The sequence below is a fragment of the Vipera berus genome (genome assembly GCF_964194415.1).
Source record: "Vipera berus genome assembly, chromosome: Z".
NCBI lineage: Eukaryota > Metazoa > Chordata > Lepidosauria > Squamata > Viperidae > Vipera > Vipera berus.
Genome location: NC_138205.1, coordinates 79,837,944 through 79,863,035, shown reverse-complemented (window position 1 = coordinate 79,863,035; position 25,092 = coordinate 79,837,944). Strand labels below are relative to the sequence as shown.

At 36.8% G+C, this 25,092-nt stretch overlaps 1 protein-coding gene across 1 annotated transcript in view; it reads left to right on the top strand.

Annotated features, from left to right (window-relative positions):
* Positions 1-24,455, top strand: part of LOC308679008 (prostatic acid phosphatase-like) — a gene marked incomplete at both ends in the record, with an annotated part of 28,921 nt that extends 4,466 nt beyond the window's left edge. Inside the window, 10 exons of the mRNA XM_081346244.1 lie at positions 3,360-3,455; positions 7,047-7,133; positions 7,826-7,978; positions 9,369-9,467; positions 11,025-11,129; positions 14,078-14,210; positions 19,278-19,357; positions 20,572-20,678; positions 22,308-22,477; positions 24,250-24,455. Coding sequence (XP_081202370.1) covers positions 3,360-3,455; positions 7,047-7,133; positions 7,826-7,978; positions 9,369-9,467; positions 11,025-11,129; positions 14,078-14,210; positions 19,278-19,357; positions 20,572-20,678; positions 22,308-22,477; positions 24,250-24,455 — 1,236 coding nt within the window. The remainder of the gene's footprint in view (positions 1-3,359; positions 3,456-7,046; positions 7,134-7,825; positions 7,979-9,368; positions 9,468-11,024; positions 11,130-14,077; positions 14,211-19,277; positions 19,358-20,571; positions 20,679-22,307; positions 22,478-24,249) is intronic.
* Between the last annotated feature and the right edge of the window lie 637 nt (positions 24,456-25,092).

Below are 25,092 nucleotides of genomic sequence, written 5' to 3'. Positions count from 1 at the left end.
AAAATGCTGAATGCAAAAAACACGATTCTTATTGTGAAGTTTTTTTTACCATGACTATAGTGGCACATACTTTAGTAATACTTTAGTAATACAAGAAAGGCAGGATGGTAGAATTGGCAGGAGCTCCTTAAAAACTTAAGGAGCTATTTGTGTTGAAAGCCAACCTCTTGGCATCTTTAATTAAACATATATGTACCAACTTCCTTACTGAGATGTTAGCATAAATGAAAGCATAGAGTAGCTGCAGTTTACCAGATAACACTACTGTTTGAACAACAAATTAGTTCTTTGTTCTTGATTAATGGTTAATGACATTGTTGAAATTCAATTAACCAAATATCTATCATAAAATTAATTAAGTAGTCAAACTAGTATCAGGTAAATAGTTTTCTGACAAGTTCTATGTATAAAAGAAAAAAATGAGAAAAAATACTGATTTTTATAATTGCTAGTCAGCATCCAGCTGATTACAACTGCATATTATGATTTATAGTATTAAAATGGTCTGATAAAAGAATAGAATAAAATCTATTAATTAATATAGATTTTTTATCCAGACATGGTAACCCTTAACAAACTTTTGCTGACATTAGGACTGAAATGACCAAGCTTTATTAATTTTTTATAAAGATGGAATATGGGAAAAAGAGATTATATGTTGTATTTTAAGAAACAATAATAAGTTCTAAAGTTATTTATACTTGTCATGATGTAGGTAGAATATGACTTCTTTATATACCTTTTCTACATTTATTTATTTATTTATTTATTTATTTTATTAAACTTATATACCGCCCTTCACCCGTAGGACTCAGGGCGGTTCACAAGGTTTTTTAAAACAATGCAACAAGTTACAAAAATTAAAAACAATTAAAATAATTACACTAACCTTGAAATATAACCCAATTACAATTAAAAATACAATTAAAACCCCAGTTAATACTCTCAGTCCAGGCCAGAAAGCTCGAAGAGTCAGGTCCCGGCGGAATGAGCGAAGGTCAGGGGCAGTCCTAAGCTCTACAGGCAGCTGGTTCCAAAGGGCAGGCGCACCCACAGAGAAAGCCCTCCCCCTGGGTATTGTCCACCGGCAATCTTTTACCGGCGGTACCCTGAGGAGACCCTCCCTGTGGGAGCGCACAGGACGAAGGGAGCTTGATGCCGGCAGCAGGTGTTCCCTCAAATATCCCGGACCCAAGCCATAAGTTGGACCATAAGAAAGGCTGAGCGCCAAAGAATTGAGGCCTGTATCTTTTTATTTCTATTTATTTTTTTCTGCAATTTCTGTTCTATTCTATATATATATTTAATAAATTTAAAAACTGAAATCCTAGGTGTAGACATTTGAAATCAGTAAAAATAAAAATGATGAACTCCAGGATATAAGAGAAAATTCTTCTTTATTGCCAAGCTTTCGTCAACAAGCTCTTGACATAATCAGAGCAAGGGCTGAATGATAAGGTAATCAGTACATACACTTATATGGCAGTTATAATGGTCAAATTGTGGAATGTGGGTGTGGTCTATTCGTGACAAGCTCGCTCGTTTATAATCACAGTGGTTCTGGCTTTGTTGGAAAAGGCTGGTCTCTGGTTGATTTTTAAAAGTCGCGCCTAGCAGCTGCTTGGCGCATATCAGCTGTTAGGTGCGTAAATCTCATCGCGCCACGTGTAGTCATGCGCTGGCTGACAGATCTTCGTTCGAAGTAGAGTCAAGGAGGTCGTCTCGTTCCCTCACATGCAGTCGTCGCAGGCTTGATTCTGCTGTGGAAGGGAGCAGATATCATTCAGCCCTTGCTCTGATGATGTCAACAGCTTGTTGACGAAAACTCAGCAATAAAGAAGAATTTTCCCTTATATCCCAGAGTTCATCATTTTTATTTTTACTGATTTCATATATGTGTGTGTGTGTGTGTGTGTTTATGTACGTATATGTATATTTCCTTTGTATTAGTAATTATAATCTTTAATACAACTAATATAAGGTTGTTTATTATGCAATGAATACTTCTTCAGGTTGTTTATTATCAATGAATACGTCTTCAGAAAAAAACATTAAAAAATTAATGTGTTTTGCACAACACTGTAGATTAAAAACCGGAGTTGGATAGTTTGTAGTTCAGTGTTTTATGGAACCATAATCATTGCTTTAGCACAATGTTTGAACTAGGCCATGTTTGAAAGCCGTAATATGGTTATTAATTTGGACATAACAAAATATGAATGCAAATACTACATTTTGTTAACCAGGTTTAATATCTATTATTTTGGGTGAAGACAACCTTACAGTTAAAATAATTTTAGCAGTAGGATATAACTTACCTTTGTTGCCTTTTCAGAAATGCTTCAACAAAGAGCCAGTAACTTTTGGGTATTACTAAATGCAGATTAATGTATTTTTATTGGTATACAATCACTACTTATATGGTTTTAAAATAATAAGTAATAATGTAAATAAATAAAGTAAATCTGCATTTTGCAATTGATCAGTGGTTAGTTTGTCAATGTCAATGTCAGATGTTTGGTTGAAAAGGCACTTTACTTGAAATAGCTTATATCCTGTGATAATACCTTTAATACAATTAAACAATATCTTTATCTCAGGTTCTTGGGAAGGACTTATAGGTAGAAAAAAAATTTAAATCCAGTATAAACATTTAGCTGATTGTATGACCAACCATAATACTAGAATTGTTTCAGTAATAATATATCCTAGGATCTAGAATATAAAATAGTTAAAAGTATTTTAATATATAAGCAGTTAAAAATTCCTACTGTAAGAAAGGATATATAGATTATAGATTCCATAGTGAAAGATTCTAAAATTATTTTGATATTTGTCAGGCATTTTTCTTACATATATATTGTTACTTATGAGTGATATTTAATAAGTTTCATATGCATGCTTGTTTAAATGTTACTTCATATTCTTTTATCATTTATATTCATCATCATCATCCTAGCCATTGCCTATTCACTGAAGGATGAAGGCCTGTTCTGCATGTTTCCAACCAATATGGTCTTGAGCTTTCCTTTGCTATTTGGGCCCATAATACTTGCTAATGTTTATGCTTATTTATAATAGGTTAATGTAACATAAAATAACATTTACATTATGTTAATCTAAAACAAGGTGGGGAAAGTCTACAGAGCGTGGCTTCTGGAAATTTTTCCAACCCTTAATAGGCTTAAACTCTCTCTCTCTCTCTCTCTCTCTCTCTCTCTCTCTCTCTCTCTCTCTCTCTCTCTCTCTCTCTCTCTCTCTGTGTGTGTGTGTGTGTGTGTGTGTGTGTGTGAATTAAAAATATATCAAAAGGCTTATAATGAAAAAAGGTGATACAGTCTTATAATATTTCTTCCTAGATCTATCGACATGGAGACAGAAGTCCTATTGAAAACTATCCCAATGGTTTACACAGTGAAAGTGAATGGCCACAGGGATTTGGGCAACTGACTAAGGTTTGTTGGTTTTCTATAATAGTAAAAACAATAAACAATACATGTAATAATGGGATGTGATCTATAATTAACTTTCATTTATTGACATGTAATAGCACAAAACCTTCTCCAGTACTGTATTTTTATATGATATAACTCTTATAATCCCTACTCAGCCTTATAACCCCTTTTCTGTAACAGTTTGTTCCAAGTGAAAAGAACTAGTACATAATTCAGAGAGGGGGTTTTCTTATAACATAAATTCATATTTTCAAAATTTAATCTCAGGTTAATGAAAAGCATGGTGTAAAGAATTAGCCCAAAATTAATCAATCCTCAGACTATCAGAAATCTAACCTTTTTAATCATTGAAGAAAAAAGAATTACGGTAGGATTCTTGGCCTAAACAATACAGCCTAATTCCATAAAAAAATAATCTGTCCTTCTGTCTCTCCACCCATCTATCTGTTCTCTGTCCATCCATCTTTCTGTCATCTCACCTGCCCAGCTACAACAAGCAGGCTTCTGTGTGATCTAGGACAGGGGTCCTCAACCTTGGCAACTTTAAGTCTTGTGGACTTCGACTCCCAGAATTGCTCAGCCAGCTTTGCTGACTGGGGAATTCTGGGAGTTGAAGTCCACAAGTCTTAAAGTTGCCAAGGTTGAGGATCCCTGATCTAGGAAGATGGCAGAGGCAGATGATCACTTTGGATAATTTATACTGTGCAGGAGAAGGCAATGCTAAATGATTCCTGTATTTTTACCAAGAAAACTACATGGATAAAATACAAAATGATTGATGATATAGTGCCAGATAATGAACCACACAGGTCAGATGATACTCAAGATGTTACAGAGGAATTGGTGAGCATCTTTAAAAGTATTAATGATGCTTTAAGACATGGCTAGATCAGCATTTTCCAAAAATTTTTGATGATGGAATCTCTTGAAAGGCATTCCTCCTCCCACTTCCCCATGGAATTTCTAATTCTGAATTTTAATAAGCATTGTAAAGCACAATGTTTTCCCTACCAGAAGTACAGGCAGGATTTTGAAGAGGCAGAGGAACTAGAGATCAAATTGCCAACATACGCTGGATCATGGAGAAAGCTAGGGAGTTCCAGAAAAACATCTACTTCTGCTTCATTGACTATTTTTATTTTATTTATTAATGGGATTTATATCCCGCCCTATCTCCCGAAGGACTCAGGGCAATAACATATAATAAGTACAGAAATTAAGATAAAAATAAAATTAAAATCATCTGTGCAATAAATTAAAATTAAAAATAAATTAAAAATTGTAAATGTAATTAAAATGCCTGTCAGTCCAGGTCAGCCAGGTGGAAAAGGAGTGTTTTGAGGCCGCGGCGAAAGGACTGGAGATTTTGGGCCATCCGAAGCTCAGGGGGGAGCTGATTCCATAGGACTGGCGCTCCCACAGAGAAGGCCCTCCCCCTGGGGGTCGCCAGCCGACATTGTCTAGCCGACAGTACCCTGAGGAGGCCTTCTCTGTGTGAGCGTACTGGGTGATGGGAATTCGTTCCCGGTAGCAGATGGTCCTGCAAGTATCCCGGGCCTAAGCCATGTAGGGCTTTAAAGGTAAGTACCAGCACCTTAAATCTCACCCGGAGGGCAACCGGTAACCAATACAGCTCATGGAGCAGAGGTGTTATATGGGAGTATCGGGGAGCTCCCATCACTACCCGTGCAGCCGCATTCTGCACCAGCTGAAGCCTTTGATTGTGTAGATCATAACAAACTGTGGCAAGTTCTTAAAGAGATGGGCATACCAGACCATCTTATTTGTCTCTTGAAAAACCTATATGTGGGCCAAGAAGCAACAGTGAGAACTGGACACGGAACCACTGATTGGTTCAAAATTGGGAAAGGAGTCTGGCAAGGCTGTATACTGTTGCCCTGTCTATTTAACTTATATGCAGAGCACATCATGAGAAAGGCAGGGCTAGATGAATCAAAAGTTGGAATTAAGATTGCTGGAAGAAATATCAACAACCTAAGATATGCAGATGATACCACTCTAATGGCAGAAAGTGAAGAAGAACTAAAGAGCCTCTTGTTGCAGGTGAAGAAGGAGAGTGCAAAAGTTGGGTTGAAACTTAACATTAAGAAAACCAAGATCATGGCATCCAGCCCTCTCAATTCCTGGCAAATAGATGGGGAAGAAATGGAGGTAGTGACAGATTTTATTTTTCTGGGCTCCAAGATCACCACAGATGGAGGCTGTAGCCAAGAAATTAAAAGACACTTGCTCCTGGGGAGGAAAGCCGTGGCAAATCTAGAGAGCACACTAAAAAGCAGAGACATCACCCTGTCAACAAAAGTGCGTATAGTCAAGGCTATGGTCTTCCCAGTTGCAATGTATGGCAGTGAAAGCTGGTCCATAAAAAAGGCTGAGCGCCAAAGAATTGAGGCCTTTGAACTATAGTGCTGGAGAAGACTCCTGCAAGTCCCTTGGACTGCAAGGCGATCAAACCGGTCAGTCCTAGAGGAGATCAACCCTGACTGCTCTTTAGAAGGCCAGTTCCTGAAGCTAAAACTCAAATACTTTGGCCACCTAATGAGAAGGAAGGACTCACTGGAGAAGAGCCTAATGCTGGGAAAGATTGAGGGCAATAGAAGAAGGGGACGACAGAGAATGAGGTGGCTGGATGGAGTCACTGAAGCAGTAGGCGTGAGCTTAAATGGACTCCAGAAGATGGTAGAGAACAGGAAGGCCTGGAGGAACGTTGTCCATAGGGTTGCAAGGGGTCGGACACGACTTCGCAGCTAACAACAACAAACCAATCAAAACAGGACCAGTTACAAACCAGCCGTAATTTGTGGAAGGGGTCATATAAAGAACTTACTTTCCTAGTAGAAGACTTTTGTTTTGAATACTGTGGTCTGAAATAAAATCTGAAAACTGAAATATATCACTTTGGCGAAATTATGACTATGTGACCAGACTAGTTTTAAATAATCATTGGTATATTCCTGGAGGAGGTACCTTCAGATAAAGGATACATGCCACTGATTTTTTTATCAACTTGTAAAAAATCCAACTTTAATGAATTATCCAGAGATTTATTAAGAGTCATATTATTATCTTGGTAAACTGTTGTATCAATATTACAAGGCTGAGTTGCTTTAAGGAGCCCTATAAATTACATTTTATTTAGTGACCATTTGAAATTACTATGGCAATAAAAAAGTGACTTATGACCTTTTTTCACACTTATGACCATTGCAGCAGCCCCTGGTCATGTGATCAAATTTGATGGTTGCATTGGGATCACCTTTGTGATCTTTTCACAAGCAAAGTCAATGGGTAAGCCATATTCACTTAACAACCTTGTTGGTAATTTAACAACTGCAGTGATTTACTTAACAACTGTGGCAAGAAATGTCGTAAAATGGGGCAAAACTCACTTAACAACTGCTTCACTTAACAAAAGAAATTATGGCCTCAGTTGTAGTCATAAATCAAGGATTACCAGTAAAACCTTAAGATATGTCTATTACTTACCGTAGTTCTTCATGCAAACTGGAAAGTGCAATATGATTGGATTTTTCTTTTTAAGTAACTCATGGCTTTATTGTTTTTCCATAGATTGGAATGCAGCAGCAGTATAAGCTTGGACAATATATAAAGAAGAGATATTCAGATTTTCTGAGTGCCAGTTACAAAAGAGAGGAGGTGAGTACAAAAACATAGAAAATATATAGTTCAAAACATCAAAGATTCAAAATTTTCATACCCACAGATAAATTATACATGTTTCCTGTATAATATTTATCACACCTACAGACATAGCCTCAGAGAGCCAGCAATTTACAGGAATTGCGGATGAATAAATGTAATTTTATGGCTATTTTATCTATTTAATATACCTGTCTGCTTGTTTGTCAGATTTCTGTCTCCAGGAGAGATTAAGACATCATCCAATTTTTCCCTTAACAGCAACATGTTAGGAAAAGTTGGGCTGAGAGGCCCAAAATCATTCGTACACTTCTATGGATGAGAGTAGATTTGAATTTGGGCTTCCTCAGTCTTCATTCAAAATTTTAAGAAATATCACATTAATATTCAGACATTTTTAACGGAGGTCTCAACTCGCTTCATCTTTCATGGAAGCTTCAAGAACAGATTCACAAAAAGTATAGTCATTGTACATATAAACAAGTATACTCAGTGGAACAAATAAATTTGTAATACCAAGTGCCTCTCATTAAAGTATGCACATTAAAACTCTGTTTCCACAGGTTGTTCTCCACTTCACTACACTACACTACCTCAGGCTGAACTTTCTTTTCTATAGCTGGGCCGGAAAAATTCAGGGGGAAAAAACACTAAGTAGCTGAGACACAATGATCTTTTATTTCTCTTAGATCTTAATCCAAAGCACTGAAATTGATCGAACCATATTGAGCGCCCAAGTAAATCTTGCTGGTCTGTTCCCTCCTACTTATGATCAAATTTGGAATCCTGAACTCCTGTGGCAACCAGTTCCAGTACATGTCGTCCCAAAGGCAAGCAGTCCAGTGAGTATCAGTAATACAAAGTGTTCTTCTTGGTTTTTAGGTTTTTCTATCATGCAGACATTTTCAATTTAACACGCTCATCTCTCCAAACAAATGAGGTTTATAACAAATTCAAAGTTGTCCTAGTAAACAGTAGACAGTTACAAGCCCTCTTTCCAAGTTTATCTACAGTCTGCAACACTCTAGGTCAGGGGTGTCAAACTCAATTTCATTGAGGGCCGCATCAGCATTGTGGTTGCCCTCAGGGGGCCGGGTGGGTATGGCCAGGGTGGGCGTGGCTAGAGTGCGTATGGCCTACTGGGTGGGCATGGCCAGCTCTACATCGTTCGCATCAAGGGTGCCTATGGGGGTCTGGGCAGGAGTGGGACAGATCTGAGGGTTTCTGGCAGAAGGAGGGTCTCTGGGCCAGGGCCAAGGCAGTGGGGGCCGTTCCCTCACTGTTTCCAGGATGGCTTTGCGGGCTGCATGAAACCACTTCGCGGGCCGGATCTGGCCCCCGGGCCTTGTGTTTGACATTTCTGCTCTAGGTATTGGTTTCATTATTGGGCTTGAAAAGTTGGAGGTGGATTTCAAGCTCCTTATGCCAAGACAAAAGGACGAGTTGTCTACTACCAGTAGCACAGGAATTCCTTTGCCCGGTCATATTATTTGATCTGCTAAATATTTAAATATCTGAGTGTAAAATAGCCAGATCTTGGGCATGTCTCCATTCATAAATATATTCTGTTCCATTCCTGCATTATATCAAAATAATTAAATATGCATTGACATTTTAAATAAAATCCTATGCATTTTAACATAGGAAAACATTAATAAATATTTGAAATATCAAAGTATTTATTTCTAAATATATTTACCATTCAATATGCATTTTTATACTTCTTACAGTATGCTTTGAGTATAGAACTGGAATTTAAAATTTTAAATCTGGATATTAACTGCAGAGGGGGAAATTAGCCTATGTCTATAAGTCTCCAAAATCATTGCTGTGTAAGAAGTTTTATTTGCATGTTGTTCTTAACTACTGTAGTCTGCTTCTTGTTACTGAACATTTTAGTTTTTCGTTAAAAACAACTCAGAAAATTATAATTGCCTAATCATGCTCTGTCTTTGTTTGAACTATAACTTGATATTTTTATGTAATATAGTCAGCAATGCAGTGCAATCTATTTTAAGTATCTACAGTTATATTCACATGCACTAGAAACATGCATTGAACTATTATACTGATTATAATAGCTGTTTAGTGACTGCCTCTTTATTTTCAATAAAGCATTGGTAAAGAAGCAAGGTCTGAACCTGGTGTAAAGAATTATCAAGAAAAATCTTAAGAATGAAGAAAAAAATAGTTGCAGCATATTACCATCTCATTGTTTTATTTTTATTTCAGAAACTACGCTATCCAATTTTTCAATGTCCACGCTACATAGAGCTTTTGAAAAAAACTGTAGCATCAGGTGAATTCCAGGAAAAAATTAAACCATATGAGGTAACAAAAAAGTTACAAGGATGAAGGTTGTCTTAAAATAATACTTGTTGAAGTATTACTTACAACTAAAAGAAGAATGTTACAATGCAAGTTAGGTTGCTTAACATTTTCCAATAGGGCATCTATCAAGTATGTTTCCCATACAGAATGGGCATCCTGGGCACTATTGTTGAAACACATCTGGAAGGCATTGGGTAAAGGAAAGATGCTTAAGTAGTTTTTCTATATTTTGTTCCCACCCTGAGTGACTCGTCATTCTCACACCTGGTAGGATCAAACAAAAAGGTCTTGGTGCTTATAGTAAGCAAGCAAAAAATGCAGTCTTTATTACTGATAATTATCATTACTGTGTGGGATAACTGTACTGAAAGAGGATTGTCTCTTTCATTGCCATCTGTGGATGAAGTGCTTTCTTCATTTTCAGAGAAAAACAAGGGACTTTTTTGCCTGAATTTCACTAGAAGCCTGAGATGTGTGAAATTTACTGAGCATGTATTGTATAGAAGAGGACCAATAATGATTGTGCTAGTTCGATAGTATGTATTCGCAAACATGCACACATGGAAAAAATGCTCCATTATAATGCTGTATCCTGTTACTTAAACTTAACACTTAAGTTTAAGAAAGAGAGAAAAATAATTTCTTGACATTGACCTACTAAAGGATGACCAGCATTTTGGGTCACAAGAAGCTGAAAAAATACTATAAAGCAGAGATGCACACTGTTGGCACTTTCTATGTGTTTTCTTGGGGTTGTCTGGTAGTTGCATATTCCCAGGAAAATAAGCATTGAGTCAAGGTAGTGCCAATGCCTGCTCCAAAGTACCCTTTTGTCTTTGGATCTGAAACACTGCATCACCCCAACATATTATATCTTACTTTATATATTAAAGTATAAATCAAATGTAATGCATCCAACTATCTGATTGGCCAAAAGGGGTTATCATTGGGTAGATATTTTCATTAGCTCTCCAATAGGTCACTAAAAATGACTAATAGAAAATATTTTATTGGAAATTTATATATGCTATAGTACCAATCTTTGCTTTCATGCCCAAAATTCAAAAGTATCAATTGTCTGAAACAGAAAATTACAATTGATGGATTCAGAACTGGTTAGGTTCTTAAACAACGCTTTAAACTTTGCTTACAAAAGAAGACAGAAAGAGGAATGCAATGATTATTCATATCTCAACTTTTAACAATTAACCTAAGCAATAATGCTGGACTACAGCAGGTTTTTCCAACCTAATGCCACCCAGATACCTTAGCCCTGCAGTCGCATACCGTAATTCCAAATTTGACTTGCTTTTAGCTAAGTATGGGAGTTGAAGTTCAGCTCAGCTGAAAGGCATTGTTGGAAATGACTGTTTTAGAGAATATACAATTTCAGCCCTGCAGGTGATTAGCTTATTTAGTTCCAAGGACTATAACCTGATTTGAACATACTTGTATACAATCCTGTTGTAGTCCTGTATATCATGTTACAACCTGCATGAGCATATATCTTGGTGTGCTGCTTTACCTTTTAAGGATGCTGTTCTCATCTCTTTTCAGGAATTCATCAAAACAATGGCTTACTATTCAGGTTATAATGCTTCGGTTCTCAAATATCCCATGAATTTTAAAATCTGGCATGTACAAGATACACTATTTTGTGAGGTATTTTTTAATAAATTAATATTGCAATTACTTGCTTATGCTGTTTCAAAAGATAGAACTATTTTTTCAATTATTGAATAATGTCTAAATGTATATAGGAAGCAGTGGTAAGATCAAGCATAGTGGATTAGGAAATCATGGCATATTCTGATGAAGTATAAGAGCATAACAATTATTTTATTTGAGAAAATAGATTGGAAAGGTAGGTATTAACTGCAGTTCATTACCCTGTTTGCCTGAATGGATCAGCAGGATGAAAGATAATAGTTAAGCAATGCAGCCAAGCAGAGTTTTTATTTTGATTAAAGTGGATTAAATTGCCTAACACTATTAAACTGAATTACCTACTTGTTTTAACATATCAAATTGAATCAAGTGCCTTCAAATCTATTTGGCAATTCAACAGACTTTTGCAAAGGTAGTCATAACATGTACACATTTTACCTATGTAAAACTTTGAACCAATTAGACAAATTAAATAGATTTAGGAGAAATTTAGGTTTAGTAAGATAGATCAGGGCTTTTCAACCTTTTCACCCATTGTACCATTTTTAGGATATGGCAACATCCGAGTACCACCAGTCGCCTAGCAAGGTATCAAAAACTTGATGACCAAAAAAAAAAGGAAAAAAGTGATAAAGTACAGGTAGTCCTTGACTTACAACAGTTCGCTTAGTGACTGTTCGAAGTTACAATGGCACTGAAAAAAGTGCCCCCCAAGCCACAATCGAGCAAGACACCTGCCTGCCTGCCCGGCGGCGCTCTTCCTCCTGTCCGAGGTTTTCATTGTGAGCATTTCTGTTGAGGATTGGCAGCGGGGTTGGGGTGGGGGGTGCTTGGTTTTTATCCCCCCCTGCTGGGTGGTTGCAGCAGGTTTTGGTCACTTCACATGACCCTGGGACACTGTGACCATCATAAATATGAATCAGTTGCCAAGCATCTGAATGTAAATCACAAGACCCTGGAGATGCTGCAACATTCCAGCTGATTGGCGCTTCTTCTGGGCTCAGCAGAAGCGCCAGGATCAGTGCCGAGCTCCAGCTGGAGCCTGGCGCTGATCCTGGCACTTCCGCTAAGCCCTGAGAGCCCCAAAGAAGCACCGATCAGCTGGAATGCGGCGCTGATCCTGGTGCTTCCACTGAGCCCTGACAGCCCTGCAGCTCCAGCCATCTCTCACTCAGGCTTGTGTGGTGCTGCCACCGGTTTAGCTCATTCCCCTCCCCCACTACCACTTTTCTAGGATGGTCGCGTACCACCTGCCAGGTGACGATGTACCACAGATGGTACCCGTACCCCTGGTTGAAAAGCCCTGAGATAGATCTTTTATAATGGTAAACCATAAGCCAAAGTTTATAAACCAGAATGTCTCCTTTCATCATTATCTTATTATTACATTTGCTATATTATTCTTGCATTATTATATAATTCATGAAATATGATCATTGTGATATGAACACAGGGAAGAAGTACTGATTAAATACCAAATCATGGCTTAGCATTATAAGAATTAGTACTGATGGGCTCATAGAGCCCTTTAATTCCTGTCATGCCACCAGGAGCAATGAGAGTTCCTTGCTTAATATAAAACTCAGATTTGCAATTCTAGTGTCCAGCAAAAGTACCATAGTTGCTTATTCTGCATTAAGATCATAATTTTCTAATTGTGACAAGAAAGAAGCGGAGATTCTCAGATGCTTACTCATACAATTAATCATACAATAGTATTACAACTGGGGAAAAAGTTACATCAATTATACCAGTGTATCCTGAATAGAATGAGAAATGTCTCACTGAATATCAAAAGGATTTTCTGATTACTCTTCTGGTTCCTCCATTTAATCTGACTCTGTTGTGCATGAAGCTTCTGTATTTTGCCTATTTTATGCAATGATGTTTATTGCCTATAATTCCTATTGCCTAAAAATCAACGTTGGAAAGGAAAAAGACTTCACCAAGCCCCATTGCCAAAGATAGGACATCTGTTAATAATTTAATTTGCAAAAGCTACAGTTTGTTTAGTGAGTGAAGTTACTGAATGAAACAAAGTCTAGAATTTCCTATTCTGCCAAAAAATAGAAAACAAATTCCAAAGCTAGAGGACAGGGGAAATTTAAAAAATGATCAGATGACAATGTTATCTGTGAAAACCAGGCAAACATGTTTTTTGGCTAAATAAAAGAGCATTTCAGATTTTAGCTGGAATTATCACGGGATAGACTAATTGCAGAAACATCCTGTTCTGTTTTAGACTCCAGAATATAGATAATCTTCAAATTACAATCACAACTGAGCCCAAACTTTTTCATGATAAGCGAGACAGTTGCTAAGTGAGTACTGCCCCCTTTTATGACCTGCAGTTGTTAAATTAGTAACATGGTTGTTAAGTGAATCTGGCTTTGCTTATCAGAAGATCGATGATCTTCTGAAAAGGTAATCACATGTAACTGTCATAAATTGGAATCAGTTGCCAAGAATCTGAATTTTGAACCCGTGACCATGAGGATGCTGCAATAGTCGTGTGAAAAATGATTATGACTCATTTTCAATACCATTGCAAGTTCGAACAGTCACTAAATGAATTGTTGTAAATCAAGGACTACCTGTAAATAACTGGGGTTCCTTCTAAATATGAGATTGATCCTGATCCTGGTCTATTAACACATTACACTAAAGTGTGGTTTGGTTTGTTTGACAAAGTGTTGCAGTGCAATATCCAGCAATTTTTTTAAAAAAAACTATAGTTTATAATTTAACATGCTATTACACAAGACAAGCCATTTGTAACTTGTTAAACCATGATTAACTTAATCATAGTTTTATGTGATGTGCAAACCTATTCATGTTTGGTACATATTTGAACGCTAAAGATTAAGGTGAAGGGAACCAAACCAAACATCCAAAGTGTTTAACAGACAAAGGACTTAATATGATACTTTTTAAAATTGCAGTCTATTCACAATTATACATTACCTGAATGGGCAACTGAAGATGTAATGACAAAGTTGACAGAGCTTACTGAATTATCCTTATCATCATTGTTTGGTATTTACAAGAGAAAAGAAAAAGCACGGCTTCAAGGAGGTAACAAGTACATATTTTTATATCATGTATTCTTGCTGAAATGAACCACAAAACACTTGGATTGTTGTTCTATTTAGTTTTGATCCCTTAATCAACAGCTGGTGGTTTAATCAATAAAGGGCAGTCATCAAGGAAGGATTTTAATTGATAGAATTATGAACCAAGTTTGTTTTCACAGTTATTTGAGCTCTGCTACTTCATTGTAAAAGGGACGCAGTGGCTCAGTGGGTTAGGACGCTGAGCTCGTCGATCTGAAGGTCGGCAGGTTGGTGGGTCAAATCCCGAGTGCCGCGTAGCAGAGTGAGCGCCTGTTACTCGTCCCAGCTTCTGCCAACCTAGCAGTTTGAAAGCACGTAAAAAGGCAAGTAGAAAAATAGGGACCACTACGGTGGGAAGGTAACAGCGTTCCGTGCGCCTTTGGCATCTAGTCATGCCGGCCACATGACCACAGAGACGTCCTCGGACAAGCGTTGGCTCTTCGGCTTTGAAACGGAGATGAGCACCGGCCCCTAGAGTCGGAAACGACTAGCACGCATGTGCGGGGGAACCTTTACCTTTACCTTTACCTTACTTCATTGTAATGGATATTGGAGCTGTCCCTTACCATTCACTATTATGGATGAACAATATAAGTTCTTGAAGCTTCTAAGATGCCAACACCACACTATGCTTTCCAAATATCTCTTGAAAGCAGCTGAACAGACAAAAATGTTTCTAACTATAGGCATTTGGTTCAAATGTAAGATCTGTTATAAGCCATGATGATGTCAAAATGATATGAGCATCATGACAACACAAGTCACAAAAGTGCAAATAATGCAATTCCATGTTATGCTACGACTTCTAATGCAAGTACATAAATTTGCATCATTTGTGTGATGGCATTATGATACGTATTAAGCTCCTTCCCTTGCCCCCATCCTTCAGAGGCCCATTGTTTCAAGAATTTTGTTCAAACAATAGAATATTTTAAATTTGATGAAATGCAAATATTAAGGAAAAAATTGTTAATTTTAAGTAGCTTTATTCTACCTCCTGCCTCTTTTCTCATGCTGCAAAAAGTAGGTGCTTTAATAAACAGCTTTTCAATTATGAAAAACTTAGCTTGGGACTTGACAACTGACATTTAACCTTAGTGCATTTAACTCTGGTTAATTAATAAGATAAAATGGGCTGGTTCACTTTTAATGCCAAATCATAAACCATGGTTAGAAATCATATTCATAATTCAGTTTGTTTAACCATGGTTTAATAAATTTTGACAATATCACATTCAGCTGCAAGCTATGGTTTACAAACCATAGCTCATTGGGGTTTTGTCTATGGCACGTAAGTGTAGTATCATTTTATGGATTAGCACACTACATTAACCCAGTTAACGAGAAGCCCTGTTCCGAACCAAACCTTTTGAATCCTGCCAATGGCTTTCAAAGTCACTTCTAGAGCAGGTAAATCATTTCAGAGTCATTCTGAACCAGAGGTTCACAATGACCTATACCTTAGTGACTTCCCATTTGGATTCTTTCAACAGGGTCTACATGGGGCTGTCCTTGAAAACCATGTGGAAGCTTCAATAGATCTAGAATGCAATAGCATTTCCTGTTTGGCTGACCCACAGGTCATCCAAGTCACATTACTGCTATGTGAGCTGCACTGGCTTCCAGTTGCATTCTGGATGCAATAGGTTATATATCATTTAAAGTCCTACATGGCACAGAGCCAAGTTACTTGCAAGACTACCTCTCCTTACCTGTCCTACTAGGTTAGATAGGAAGGTGCCTTCCTGTTCCCCTCACTTAAATGTTGCCATTTAACAAGCAATGGGACCTCAGAAGCATGCTTTCTTGGTGGACACCCCAGCCCTTTGGAATGGGTTCTCACCTGAGATCCAAGGAATCCCTGCCCTTTTAGCCAGAAGGCCATGAAGGCTTGACTTTTCCCCAAGTATTGGATAAGAATAGGCGTTGAGCTGCAAGGATGATTGGCCTGGTTCCTGAGGGAAACTTTTAAATATATTTTTTTGCAGATTGTTGTGAGCCCCTTGGAATCCTCATATGAACTAGGCAGCTAAATAACTCCAGTAAATTAATTAATATTGCAGTGTATCAAACAGATGCAATGTGAAACCAGTAAGACAAATAGGGCTACTATTCTTGTTGATTTTAAAAAATTTCCTATCATATTATTTGCTATCAACTGCAACAAAATAAAAAAGTGAAAGAAAAGGAAGTCAGCCACCTTTGTAATTGCCAAATGAAAACCTCCTTCCTTCCTTCCTTCCTTCCTTCCTTCCTTCCTTCCTTCCTTCCTTCCTTCCTTCCTTCCTTCCTTCCTCTCTCTCATTTCAAGACTGACTCCAGGTAATATAAAGGGGGGGGGGGAAACAAAAGTAAATATAAAAGAGGGAAACAGCTAGATTGTCAGATAGCCAGGTGCTGTACCATAAAAGAGTTTCTAATATCATCAGCACCTTGAATTTGCTGAAGATCCCAGAAGCAATCAGAAGTTCACTGGTAGCCAATGAAGATCACATAACAAAAGTGCTACATGGCCATTTCAGGGTATGCTTGCAACCAGCTGAAGTTTCCAAGTAGTCTTTAAGAGAAGTTCCATTTAATGCCTTGCAATATAATCTGCACCCAAGGTGACCAGGCACAAATGACCATGAGAAAGAACTCCTAGTCCAGAAAACAGCACAACTGGAACACTAAATGAGTTTCTGCAAAGACCTTCCTGGACAAAGCTGCTATCTATGGTTCATGCAGGAATTAGAATCCAGGAGAAGTCCAAATTCTATACTACTTCTGTGTGGGAAAATGTTACCTCATTCAAAATCAAAGAAAAAATAATACTGAAGAAAATGCACCCACAGCTATTCAATCTTGTTAGGGTTCAACTTCACTTTAAGCTTGCCTATCCAGACTAACAGCTAAGACTCAACAGCATTTATGATCAAGCAGGGATTGAGATATAAAGCTAAATATCATCAGTGTACTGATTATGCCTGACTTCATGTCAACAGATGATCTTACCTAGTGTACTGATTCATGTAGGTGTTGAAAGGGATGGGCGAGATGAAAAGCATTCAGAGATTTCACAAAACAGGAACTTCAGGGTGAACCTCTCTATGATAATTGAGGGCTAATCCACATGGAGCCCCATTTCCATCTGTCCTGTTTGCCATCGTTCACTCCCTAGAGACTAAAATGGACAATGTGAAATTTGAGCGGGCCACGAACAAGGAGTATATATAGGAGGTGGTGACCCTTTGAGAGCTGTATGCAACGAAATTTCATTTTGATGTATGCAGATTGGTGTACATTCAAAGTGACAATAAAGTTATCATCATCATCACTGACTAGAAGCAGCTGTGGAGAAATGAGAACGTCTGTGGTTCCCAGTTCCAAACCTCAGAGCCATCTAGAAGGCTACAATAATTGATAATATCAAAAATTTCTGGAAATTCAAGGAAAAGCTAGCAATACCACCCACATTCCAGTTCTTCCAAAGGATATCAGCAGAAGCAATCAATGCTCTCTATGTATATAACTTGGATTGAAATTTAACTTAATTGGACCTCAGATAGTCTACTTCTTTCAGGGCCCTGTGGAGCTATAATCTCTGACTACTTTCTGAACTATATCCAAAAATGGAAGTTTGAAGATTTAGTAAAAATTGACTAGAAGCATTGGAATGCAGGTTTCCCTTCATCTTCAAAATTCAGAAGAACATAGATTGCAGAAGGAAAATACTGCAATTTTGTATGTAGGCAGTGCCCCCTTTCACTCCTGAATATGGTCCCCTCTATAAATGTATGAAGGACCCTTGCATTAAAGTATGTAAACATGGAGGATTATTGGGTGTTAATATATGCCACATCCTCTTCAATAAAATGGGCCAGATGGCAATGGTTTGTTAGTTTAAAGGATGAGATTTACAGGATTTGAAATTAATCCATTTCTTTTTTATTCCACCTAAATCTTTGCTTAAATCATCTACACTGTAACATTGTGACAGCTACATCAGTGGAGAAATGTCATTAGTCCAGATTCATTTTTGTTGCACTTCACTGGCATATTTATGTAGCTACATATTTCACCACATATTGGCGGTTTCATACCTGCATTTAGAGCTTCCATTATACTCCACAGTACAATAGGCATGAACAAAGTATAGGTTGCTATCTAAATCTTTTCCATTGAAGTCCCAGAGTGTTAAAAATTTTACTTTGACTGTATCATTCCTTATATTTTTAATTTTGTCCTCACAAGTTACATTATTGATACTTGCATCATTACATTTATAATTCGCAGAAGTCTGTAATGGCAAATTATTACCTTATTATTGCTCAGCAAAATAATTGAATAATTGGGTATGTAGTTACCAGGAACTGAACAAAATAATTTTTATGATAAATAATAGTGTTATCTAAATCTCTAATTATTCAAATTATAAATATATTATAGCACTAAAACCTTAGCAATCTAGAAGGAGCACAAATTAACCAGGTTAAAAATAGACAGGTACAACATGAATAGTCTGTATGGATGACATGGAGCCTCTGTACTAATACAATGATTCCTCAGAAAATTGTAGAAGCATAAGAAATGTATATAATGTCAGTAATGGAATTGGAAGTTTGGGTCACAGAGAATTTTTTTATGATTGTCAATTGAAAATGATCTTATAATGATTTTTCCATTGCTATGAAAAAATTGCTATGTCGTTTCTCTAAAGGAATAATGGGCTAGATGAATGTAGCAGAATAATAATATCTAACTATTGAAATTATTAAATTAGAAGACATAAGAAATCTTGAAATGTATTTCTTATGGACAATATATACTTATGGACAATATATAAATAATCTGTAATAGGACATCTGCTTAACCTTGTTAATTTGCATGTTAATGCTTAATTTTGGTTTAATTGCTGGAAATAGCATACTTATATATTATCATTCATTAGTTTCTTTAATAGATTCTTTTTTATTCAGGATCTAAATTCTAACTGCATTACTATGTAAGCATTAGGAATATTTAATAACAACACTTACATTTCATTAAGGCCTCCTTGTGAAAGATATTCTACAAAAGTTCTCAGAAGCTCAATTTCCACAGAAAAGAAAGATGGTAGTCTATTCTGCAGTAAGTATCTTTAAAATTCAACCAGCAGCCAATCAACCAACTATAGGATGCAGACACTGATAACAATTCTGCTGCTGAGCCTCAATTTAGGAGCATCACAGTTTTTATTAAAGTGGTTTGGAAGTGCTGTCTAGTCCAGAAGTCCCTAACTTTTTGGGCATGAGGGACCGGTTATATGGAGAGAGGTTTTTCCATGCACTGGAGGGGGTGTGATTTTGTGTGCTGCTTGCATCCTACAGATGGGGCTTTGCTTGTTTGTGAAGAGCAGTTGCTGGCATACTGTGGACCAGTACCGGTCCACGGGCTGGAGATTGGGGACCCCTGGTTTAGTCTCTTAATTTGGATGATAGAGAATTATGATAGAATAATACAATTGATTGAGAGACTGACTAGTTAATTAATTATATTCCATCAAGTTGCTATCAACTCTTAGCAACCATATCAAGTCAACTTAGTTCCAATTTAGTCTTTTTTGAATACAGGCCCTATCAGTCATCAGCCTTTATTATGGCTTGTTCTGACTACCTCATTACCTCCAATTTTTTTCAGTCGTTTCTTATCTAATTACTAGAGCAATGTTTTTCCAATCTGGGAGCTTCATTATCTGACCTCAAATGTGTCTCAATGTTTCACTTATGCTCATTCAGTTCTCCAGGCAACATTAGTCTTTTGCCTTCTTCTGGGTTTGAGCTGATGTTTCCTCTTCTAGATTTCTCCCATGACTACCAAAAACACCTGCTTTTGTCTCCATTATAATTACTTTAATCAATCTCCTTCCCTCCCCTTCTGACTACAGAAAACATCATTTGTTCCTGCCAGCATCCTTTCAATATTCCTGAAAATATTGAGCCCTCATTTTACATTAAGATGTTAATTCCCTGGCCTTGTTTTAAAGATACAAGAGTCCTACTTGGAAAATGCATAAGATAATTAATACATATATCTGTGTGCATGTGGAGCAGAGAACATTTGTTATTTACTATAGAAAAAATAATTAAAGCAAGAGGTATTCTCAGATTAACAATAATATATATATATATATATATATATATATATATATATATATATATATATATATATATATATATATATATATATATATATATATATATATATATATATATATATATATATATATATATATATAATCAGCATAAAAGAGTTGTAATTCTATTCACAATAATTAACAAATACCTTTCTCTCTCATTTTACAGCATGACACTACTTTAGGTGCTCTGCAGATGGCACTCAATATATACAATTATAAACTACCACCTTATGCTTCTTGCCAGATTTTTGAACAATATGAAGAAGAAAATGGGCAAGTATTTAGCATAGGGAAGGGTATACTTGTGAAATAAATTCAATTTTTCCTAGCACCTGGATCTCCACAAAAAATGCAGCTTTGGGGGGCAAATATACAAAAACATTAGAAACAGAAATGTACATTCATTCCAAGATTGGGTGATCAGTATCAAGTTCACAGATCTCTCAAAACATACACACACACACACACACACACACACACACACACACACACATTCCATTACCTGTCCCAAACTTTCTTTTTCCACAATCTAATGTGGAATGGCTTTGTAACTATTGCTTCTGTTAAAGAAAAAAGGAATCAAAATCCTGCAGCTCACCCAGAAATACACTAGTGCAGTGGTGGCAAACCTATGGTATGCGTGCCAGAGGGGGCACTCAGAGTGCTCTCTGTGGGCACGCATGCCTTGCTCTTTGGGTAAGTTTTCACAGGAAAAAGCCATTTTTCAAGCCCCTTCCTAGCCAAAACAAGCCTTTGGAGTGAGCATGCTGTTTTCAGCTTTGAATTATATCAAATCTGACACCAGAAACAGACTAACAGATGACCTGAGTGCTGCATGTGTTGCCCTCAAACTTACAAAGTATAAGCCAAGGTTTGACAAATTATCAGCATGCATACAACAGCAAAAATCACATTAATTGCTCAAAAGCATGCCAAATGGAAACTTTTACCTTTCAGTAAAAAGTTGTTTGTATCATTGAAAGCTTTGTTATTATGTTTTTCTTTTAAGACAAAAGATGTTAATGTATGAGTTGTTTTTTCTAAACTAAAACCTCAGTATTCAGATTAAATTGCCGTTTCGGCACTTTGTGATAAATAAGTGGATTTGGGGTTGCAGTTTGGGCACTTGGTCCCTAAAAGGTTCACCCTGGACTAGTGGATCCTGAGCTACCTGATTTCTTATACATACTGTGATCTTCAGCTACGACTGACAAATGTGAGATGGAAAATAAAGTTTTCAGCATCTATATCACAGGGATGTGGAGTTTTGCAGCTGATCTGGTAGCTTTATCCTTAACAATCAATAGATTTTCATTATCAAATGACAGCATCCATGCATTTTCGTTAAGAGTAGGCAAATATTTTGCATTGGTGACCACATTTTAAATTTTGAGTGCAAGCCAGGGCTTGAGATGAAATAGTACTACGGTATTTTAAAGAGGAAGAATTTTCCTATTCACAAAACAGGGGATGTTATAAACATCAGTTTATTAATAGGTGAACAGGAGAGATTTATTTCTGCTCTTTCCAGACTGCACCGTTATAGCATCATCCCATAGGGATACTTTGCAGCAGCAGCAGCTTCCAAGGCTTTCCTTCAAACAGAAAAGGAAGAGAAACTAGAACTTAATCTTCAAATATCCATGAGTTAATCTTTCTATGCTAAAGCAGTAGTTTCCTGGGGCAGTTCTCTTCTGGAGCAGTTTAGAACAGTCTCATGAAATGGTACTCCTCTCCATATCAGAAAGTTTAAGAAGCAGTAGACATACCGTATATGATTGAATTATATTTCTCATTTCTAGAATGAATGTCTAGATCTGTACTGCATTTTTGAAAAAGATTCTTCAACATGTCATTCACCCCCACCCCACCCTATCTTTTCCCCTGGCTTCTGCAAATCAGAGTTCACACTATTGAAATGTATTTTCGAAATGACACTTCAAAAGAAGCTTATCCCATCACTCTGCCTGGCTGCTCATGTGCATGTCCACTACAACAGTTTGCAAAACTGGTTTCTCCCATCTTGGTAGACAACTGGGAAAAAGAGTGTGAGAAGATAGACATTGATGAAGGTAATCTTACTATTATGTTATTAAACCTTATTATTATTCCTGTTGTTCAATCTTAGTAAACTATGTAAGATACTGCAAACAGAAGTGATTGTATAATGTTATAAATAATACATTTTGACCTACAATTGGAAGCCAGATGTGACTTTTAGAATGTTATTAAAGCACATCCTACATCTAAAGAAAATGCATATGCAGTTTCATATCCTATGGCATTAAGCTTTTCTTATGATCAGCCTCCTTCCTATCAGTATTGAAATAAACAACTTCCCCACTGGAGGGAGATTAAGTCAGACCATTGGCTAGTAGTTATGGACTTAAATGTTTTGTTCAAGTTCTAGAAGATCTCAGAGAAACAATTTCTTGTTCTGTACTGGATTCATTATGGGATCACTCAAGAAAAGTAGATTTGGTCTTCTCACCAAGATCATAAACAAAGATTTGGATGACAAAATTTCCCAAATTTCTTGGTCATGTTTGGTTCTTTCAGCACCTCCTAAGTGGAGGCTATAGCTACAGACTAAACTGTATCATCAAAACAGAGTACTATTTGCATGACTGCCTTGTATTTTTTAGTACAGTGGTTGAATTGGAAAACCAAAATGAATCCTACTTTTGTCTTTTCAACTAAAGTCTATCATATGAGTTAATATTGCTGATGTTATGTTCTACTGTGTTATGGTACTGCTTTAGAAAAAATAGCTCCTATAGCACATCTCCATTTTTTCCAGTTAATATATATTTTAAATTAATCAGATTGTCTCTAAGTGAATTGACCCCCAAAATTCCTGTAAATAAAGAATTCCTGCCCCATAGCTAAACAGTATTCAGCAGTCAATTTAAAGACTACTTCTAGCAAAACAATTCATTCAAAATGAGGAAATAATATATGTATCCTCTTCACTCAAAAATGGAGTTGTTTTCCATGAATACAGCCAAGCATGATTAGCTGTGTTTGATTATGTTGAACTTTTTCTGACATTAATTATATCTTATGATTGCTTGGAAAGAAACATAACAAACAGAAACAAGAAAAAGGCAAGTGAATTAAAAAATAACAGTAGCAGCACAAGGGACTTGAAAAGAGAGCTGTGTATATGAAATCAATAAAACAATATGTACTACTTTTCTTTAGTTATGCTATTCCATCACCCTGGAAACAAAACTATGCAAAGCAAAATATGATAACATTTGATCAATCTTCTGTGTAGCCTGTATATTTTATCTGACTGGAGTATACTTGGCACCAGCATTTGGTGGATTCACCCTACAAGATTTCCTGATTCACCCCCAGGTTCATAAAAAAAAATAGGATATGGCTTTCCAATTCATGTTTGTCCTTCTTTTATGACTATATACTGAGATGCTTTTACAATTAGAATAGAGCAGTGTGAATAGTAGCTAGTCAAGAAGGCAAATGAACTATTTGTCACTATTTTTGCATGGATTCTTGGTAACAGGAGGACAAAGTGGTGTGTTTGTGCAATTTCTTTTCAAGCAAGGTAAGTTTTATTGTAGCTTACTTCTGGCATATGATTTTACAGTTTATAAAGTCTGGAGCTAACTCATACATGCTTATCTGCCTGCCCACTGGCTGGCTTGCCTTCCTTGACTGGGGAATAATAAACGGACATACCATACTTTGCATTCTAGATCCTTTCAAAGATACATAAGATTCAGCAGCATCTTGTCAATTTTTAGATTATATAATTCATCCATTAATGGATACATTAGTTATTTTGATATTCTAAATTAACTCATAATTATTCCAACAGGAAAATTTCCCCAACCTGGTGATGATCCAGTGGTGCCAACAGAGAAGATGCAAGATCTAAAAACCACTGCTGAGATCACGAGGCTTGAATTTCCAGAGAATGCAATCCCTGAGCATAGGACAGAAGACAAGCCCATGCAAGAACGCAAGAAGCACACCTGGCATCAGCTTTTGGGGACAGGAAGAAAGGCTAAAGTCTCCAGTTAAAGCTTCCAAGTTGTCAAGCAAGCAGAACTGGAGGCTCTGATGACAGTTCAAGCTTTGATATTATCTAAGACCTGTTGCAATCTTACTCCAAAGGCACCTCCTCAGTACCAGAACACAAGTAAAATAAAGTACAGAAATGCCTGTCTGGATGGAAGCCAGTTAATAAAGAAAAGCAACATGTTGTAGTTATGCTATTTCGTGTTTAAAAAAAATAACAACAACAAAATGTTTAAAATGTTCTATTTCTGTACAGATAAACTCGAGAGAGTAAAACAAATCCATCATTTCTTTTTTTTTTATTGAAAAGTTTTAACATACATTTTATCTTTAACAGTCCCCCCTCCCCCTCCCCTCTCCCTCCCTCCCTACCCCTCTCCCCCTCCCCCCCCCCCGACTTCCCAGAGCTAAGTACAAGGTATAAAAACAAAAAAAAACAATCATAAACATCCATATGCTAACAACCATAAACTCTAAAATCTATCACTCTCTGGCTCATATAGGATAATACAAACACTATTAATATTAAATATATATAGAGAAAAAAAGGAAAAAAAAGAAAAAGAAAAGGAAGACTTATTCAAATGCTACATGAAACTTTTTAGTCCTATATTTGTTCTGGATATACTCAATCCATTTT